Source organism: Neltuma alba, unplaced genomic scaffold, assembly GCF_004799145.2.
Source record: "Neltuma alba isolate B1F8T4 unplaced genomic scaffold, ASM479914v2 tig00012055_pilon, whole genome shotgun sequence".
Lineage (NCBI taxonomy): Eukaryota > Viridiplantae > Streptophyta > Magnoliopsida > Fabales > Fabaceae > Neltuma > Neltuma alba.
In genome coordinates, this window is record NW_021636619.1 from 1 (window position 1) to 6,859 (window position 6,859).

Consider the following 6,859-nt stretch of genomic DNA (forward strand, 5'->3'; position numbering starts at 1 on the left):
TATTCTGAAAATTAGAGTGGACTTGCGAGACCTTGCTCGGACTTACCCAAGCTTGACCAAATCATGCTAAGACCTGCTTTGAGCTTGCTTGGACCTTATGTCCTGACATGCATTGGGGAAATTATGATAAGGTCCCATGGAAAAATATAATTGCTAAATATGGCTACAAAAATTTTCACAAAAAAGATAAAGAAGTCTCAAAATAATATGTTCAATCAAAGACGGGAGGAAAAAGATAAAAAAAAAATATTCTCATGATACTATTGCTGTATAATAGGGGATCTAGAAATGGTTATCTCCAGGATGGGAACCAGGTGCCCATACTTGAGATCCGTTCTCATCCATGATGAATGAAATCTAAAGCATCGAATCTCATTTGAATGGTATAACTTCCAAGTTTTAATTCTTGAAATTTGAGATAAAATCATTTTTAAAAACTGGAACCTAGAAAAATATGTCTATTTTACATCATACACATATTAAAATTAAAAGTCTCAAATAAAATAATAAAATTCATTATATCCTGACCATACAATTATTAGTGAGCATATGTTACAAGATACATGGGCGTGTAATCCATTAGCATAATGAAAGAAGCCCACGGGGGATTTCGCGTTTTCTTGAAGAGAGATGAAGAAATTAAATTTATCTTCCATGTGCCATCTATATGCATTGTTTTTAATATGTATTTTGTGATATCTCCGAATGCTATTGGTTTCATAGTTTTTATATCTTGGGAAGGTTGAATGAAACTGTTTTTTATAAGCCAAAAGGTGAGATATAATTATGTTTTTTTGAAAAAATTATCCCCATTTAAATTCAATGCATGTTTTCCATTTTGCTTCTTAATGTGTAATTCATAATAGTGAAGTGATGAAAGTACCTTCAAATAATCCAAGTGATGACTTGTATGGTAAAAGAACTACTAAGTTCTATTCATGGTCCAAGTAATCTGAAGTTGAACCGGTAGCACCACCACATGGGCCTCTTGACATTTCACAAGTGCAAGATGACATGTATAGCTTTATTTATAAGTTATTTTAACATATTTTATCACAGTTAAAAAATATTTTAAACCTAATTAATTTATCTTGAAATTTAATAACGCGTGACTTCACTCCTATATTTAATATATACATTTTTCAAGAAAATAACAATCTTGCATAATAATAAATGAAAGGTAAATGTACACATTCATGTAAACTTTAATGATATAACTTATAAATATATGTAAAAAAAATCTACTCACTGTGACTTATAAACAAGACTAGATTAGTATGTCTCAACTAGGGAGCACAAATTTTCGGCAAAAAAATATTTATATTTTTTTAATAAACAAATTTGACATCAATAACGAAAATGTATGATTGTCTATTTTATTCATTGATGTATTTTGGAAAAAGTTCGTAAGAGGATTGAATAATTTGGGCATATTGTCTTCTTTTTTTTATTGTCATAACTCACTACATATTAATTATATCTTTTATAGTATCGGCAAAAAATATATATATATATCTTTTACAAAAGATATGAAATCACAACTTCATGTTTAAAAATATCTGATGATGAGAAATGTTTAGTGTTAATTAGACTGCAAAACCCCCAATAGTTACGCGGTTTCTATCAAGCACATTATTTAAGATAATATGCGTACCGTGGTCATTACTAGAGAGATCTTATATCACATTGATTATGTTATTTGGCATGATATTGCTCTTAACATTTCATATGAAGGTTCTTTCTTCCTCTTTTTCCCCTCTAAAGTGGATATTTGTTGATTCCTTAATTTTAAATAAGGTTTCATTTGGGTACCTAAATTTAATAAAGAGTATTTTAAGTTCTCTAATCCTATTACTATTAGTTATATTCAAACAAAAAAAATACTAATGTTAAAATTGCAAATGTTGATAAAATATTATCAATTGTCTCCATATTAAGTCTAATCTCTTAAAGTAATAATGTGAAAAATCTGTCTGAAAATTTTATTGGCAATAATGATTTGATATGTTTTTATACACGAAAGATACTAATATTATACAGAATTTCATGTGCAGGAAGCACCAATAATAATAATAATCAAATTTAGGTCATTCTGCTAAATACTATTTTCAAACTACTTTTTACATATTTTCCCATAATAATAATTGGTACAACAAATATCATTTGAGAACACGAAATACTTTATAAAATTAAGAATTAAATTGAAATCTTATATAATATTAAACTATTAAAATTCTCCTTCTATCCCCTTTATTAATAAAGAAGATTCCCTATTCATCAGGCTAATGAACTCTTAAATTTCTTCTCGTTTCTCAAAGAAAAGATCGACAAGCAGACAAGACAGGAACATGGAATTAATCCGACATAAGTTTATTATCTAGCAAAGAACCAAAGAATTAATCATTTACATCCACAGGCCAATGATGATACAAATCAATTCCCAATAAATCAATAAAAAACATACAATGGACATAACATTATTATTCTATAAATAATAATTATAAAAACAAAGTTTAAATGTCAATATCAAAAGGCACACCGGTTGGAGGCAACCAAGTGTTACCAGCAAGAAGTCCAGCAACAGAAAACTGTTGTGTATCATTCTCGCTCGTCAAGACATGAAACCCAGGCCATTGAACCCTATCTTTTGTTGATGAACCAGTCCCAGAGTTCATATATTCCCCAAAATAACACGTATCCTGAGCAAAATCACTATCACCCCATTGAGACCAACCCAATGGATTCACCAATCCTTCAATGTAGGTTTTCATTGCAACAACTCGTGCATATTGCTGCCATGGCCCACCCAAATAGGTTTCATATGATTTTACGACCGGTCTGAGATCCGGCGCGGCTCGAATGCGAGAATTGATTATTGATATTCCGGTGTTCTGAAACGGGTCACCTCGCCCTTGAGCCGTGATCATGTTTCCTTGTCCCTGTAAGGGCTTTCTCACAAGAATGGTGCAATTTTGCAGAACAATTGCAGCATCGCCCCAAATGAAATCAACTGTGCCAAAAATGCTGCAATCTCTATAGAATTGACGTTGTGCATGAGCCATTAGAGTATCTTGATAGCCTTCGATAGAGCACTGGTAGAAGACGGAGAGGTCGGAGGCTGATTGGAGTGCCAGCACTTGACCTTTCTCAGGACCGGCTGTGTTTCTAAAAGTGATGTCTCGTGCAATGAAGTGGGCACCATCTATACCTAAAAATTTTGTAATTTAAAATCTAGTTAGTCATTATATACATTACCAAGAAGTCAATGAATCAGTGCATAATATGAAATCAACAAGAAATTGATTTGTTAGCACTTAAAGTCATTTCACCTAATTTTTGGTCTAGTCTCTACATTTTGTTTCCTTTTGTTGGGTCCCTACAGTTTTCTTAATTATGGGCATTAGCCCATGTGCTTGTAATATATTAATTAAGAATAATATCGATGCTAACTAAGCGACGTGTAAGTTGTCACAAAATATAAAACAAAATGATGGAATAAAATCTATTTATTATCAACCTAAAAAATGAAAAAAATGTATTATACTTATAATCTTTTCCTTGCATCTATATAATCTATAATCTTGTTGATTTTTATTTCATGCACATGCCAAAATTAATCCATATGTATCTTGAGTGCTGAGAGTCACATAATCAATTATTAATATCATTTCTCTTATAAATTAACAAATTATGAGTCTAGGATACTTATAATTGAGAAAACTATAAGGACCCAATAAAAAGCCAACAAGAATTTAGTTAAAAATAAGGTGATAGCATCCGAGGTTAGCATATTAATTTTTCTGAAAATCTACAACATGTGGCATTAGTTACCCTTAACACATAATAAATAGTGTGACTTATTCCTTAAGGTGACGCTTTAAAAAGTCATATTTAATCATCTTAGTTAAGACCCATGTCAAATAAATACTCAACAAAAGAGTTGAATTTCAATTTCAGGGAAAAATCTAAAATCAGTTAAATAACTAACCTACTGTTGCAGACATAGAGGGGGTAATTCCATCTTGGACACTTTTACTACCAATTATAATGGTGAGTTTCATTCCATCTCCAACAATCATGAGATTTTCATTATTCTTATCAACTTGAATATTCTCTTCATAAACCCCTTTCTTCACACGTATCACAAACCTCGCCTTCACTGTTCTCTTTGATGTTGCATCAATGGCGGCTCGCACCGTCTTAAAATGTCCAGTACCATCTTGAGCCACCACAAGATTAGCCTTCAAAGAAGATGAACTCAAGCTCAAAAGCCTCCTTTCGTGCCAAGAAAACCAGCTTGGAATAAACCCAAGAGCTTTTCTCTTTGTGTTGTTATTCTCTTGCTTCAGAATCTCACCATTTACAGCCAACACATTGCTTATCATCTTCCTAACATTGTGGCTGCTCACATTATTTTGAAGCGAGAACACTCTGACTCCGAGCTGCACCGCGCTGCTACAGCAGGTTTCGATGTTTGAGAGGGCAGTACTAAGCCATGTTTGTGCATCTAATAACGAACAAGCATAAGAATGTAAGGCTTGAAGAGTTTGGTTTAGATGAAAGACGGTGTTATCATAGAGCTTTAAACAATCACTGAACACGTATGTCTGCGTTTGGCTCACAATTTTTGGGCCATACTCTTGTGCTTCCTTATGCATAGCTTGAGCTTGTTCCACGGCTAACTGAACCAGAATTTTCCTGAACTCGGACCGGTGGTTCGGTTTGAATCGGTTGTGACGGTGGTTCATGTGGTATTTGCATGGCTCAGGGTAAGGAGTTTGGTTGCACCACCAATCTATGGAGGAAGATGATGTTGTTGATGAAGAAGATATTGAGAAAAGTGAAGAAAATAAGGCAAGGGAGAAGAACAGCTTAACAATAATGTTCGATGCTATATGTGTTTTGATCGATGTGGTTCTTTTGTATGAGACTTTGTGTTTTAAATTAGGAATATACATAAATACATACATACATACATACATACATACATACATACATACATACATCCATCCATCCATCCATCCATACATACATACATACATACATACATACATATAGTGTTTTACATTAGATTCAAAGGCTTGATATGGAGGGAGTTTGGTTGAAGAGTGTGATGAAGGATATGTGCCAGCTGAATTAATTAATTAATCAAGTCAACAATGACGACAGAGATACATATAATAGGAATGCTAGTTCCCAATGGAGATTTTGAAAATAAAATTAGCTGAAAATGTTTTGCAATTAAAATTAAATAAATGTTTTTATATGCTTGTGCCAAATTTAGATATATTCTGAAATATATTTGTATTTAATGAGAAACAATCTTCAACTATTGGTGTCAAGATGTAGACATTTAATTTTACATGTCATATGAATTAATCACTATTAAGTCCAATATTATTTATGAATATAAATTTTTAACTAATTCTCTTCTAATATGTATATATGCTTATTGGTTATAACTTTGTTATGTTTTGGTATAACTTAGAGTATCCTCAAGTCACTCTGAACTTAAAACTAATTTCTTTTAAGGTAATATTAAGTTGATATTTGTTGTAAAAGCCAACCAAACTCACCATAATTTATAAATTATCAAAAAATTTCTTTCTATTGGCATGTGCTTCGAGTTAATATTTAGAGCAAATATCAATTTATGACAAAAACAGAGCGAATATTAAGGAATTCTTCAGACCCAAAAAATTCCCAACTTCTTGGATAAAGGCTAATTAAGGAAGCACACAACTAGTGGTCTCAAGATTGAGTTAGGAATTAAGGGAGTCATTAAGAAATTAATTAAACCAATAAATCGGTATATATAAATTGAATCTACACTTGGCGGCTCGACTAAAGGTGAAGAATTAGTTTATCTAAAGTGTTTCTTTAACGTTAGAAGAGTACGAATATTTGGCTGAGTCTACAACTATTTCACAATGATTAAGAAACCTTACTAGTTTCTGAGAAATAATAGTTGTATACTTGTTCAATACATTACTTATTTATAATGAAGAAGCAATTTCTAGTTAGGTGACGAGTAATTGAATCGCACTTGGCTCATACATTGGATGCGTTTTCTTGAAGCACACGTACACTGGAAAATCAAGGCCATCCCCATGTGCATGTAGTTTATAGAGTAAGGAACGGAAATAGAATTAATAATTAATAGAAGATTTTGTATAATCAATATTTTTTTGGGTAAATTATGTGGTACTATCAATTTCTTTCTTTTTTTTTTAATATAAGTCCATGTAAAACGCGTATGAACTATCTAGTTGTCTATTAAAAGCCTAAGATTGAAATTTTTGAAGAGAGTGACTCAGTATTGCATAATGATAGTTTCAGCATCTATTTGATGGCCTCTATTGACATGAGATCAAACGTAACAATCCAATTATGCGTCAAAAATGTTGCGTATTTTTTCAACTACTTCAAACTCACTTTGTATCCTAATCTGGTAACTATCTCACTATGGATATTTTCGTTCATAAAATTTTAACTTATGAATCCAACTCTGTAGTATTGGTGGATTAATTAATCAATAATTTTGACCAACAGTAAAGTTTGCAAGTTATGTGTCAATGGGTAAAAAATGGACAATTGAAAAGTGAAGAGTAACATCAAAGAGTTATAATTTGTAAGATTGAAGCAAATTAATGATCAAAATATCCTCTTGAAGCTATTAGCATTTTAGTTTAGCGGTACAAAGTTGCCACCGCTAATGACAGACTATGGAATGTTCAATCACACTTGGTTTCTGCTAGCTGTTAAATTTGCCACTTTGTAATTTTTTTTTCAAAAAATCTATTGAAACAATGAATAGAGAATTTTTTTAAATGTTTTCTTGGGCTACAACTCTGTCTTG

The 6,859-nt window shown here is 31.8% G+C and overlaps 1 protein-coding gene across 1 annotated transcript; it reads right to left on the reverse strand.

The window, feature by feature from the left end:
* Positions 1 to 2,513: 2,513 nt before the first annotated feature.
* On the reverse strand, positions 2,514 to 4,958 carry LOC114721686 (pectinesterase-like). Its single transcript, XM_028907533.1, has 2 exons — positions 3,989 to 4,958; positions 2,514 to 3,208 (listed from the first exon to the last, which is right to left on the reverse strand). Exons 1-2 carry the CDS (start codon positions 4,956 to 4,958, stop codon positions 2,514 to 2,516), a joined length of 1,665 nt encoding a protein of 554 aa, XP_028763366.1.
* Between the last annotated feature and the right edge of the window lie 1,901 nt (positions 4,959 to 6,859).

Coding starts and splice junctions, on each gene's coding strand:
- LOC114721686 (XM_028907533.1), bottom strand. CDS start 4,958: ATGTATATTCCTAATTTAAAACACAAAGTCTCATACAAAAGAACCACA. Junction 3,209..3,988: donor CTCTATGTCTGCAACAGTAG/GTTAGTTATTTA, acceptor CAAAATTTTTAG/GTATAGATGGTGCCCACTTC.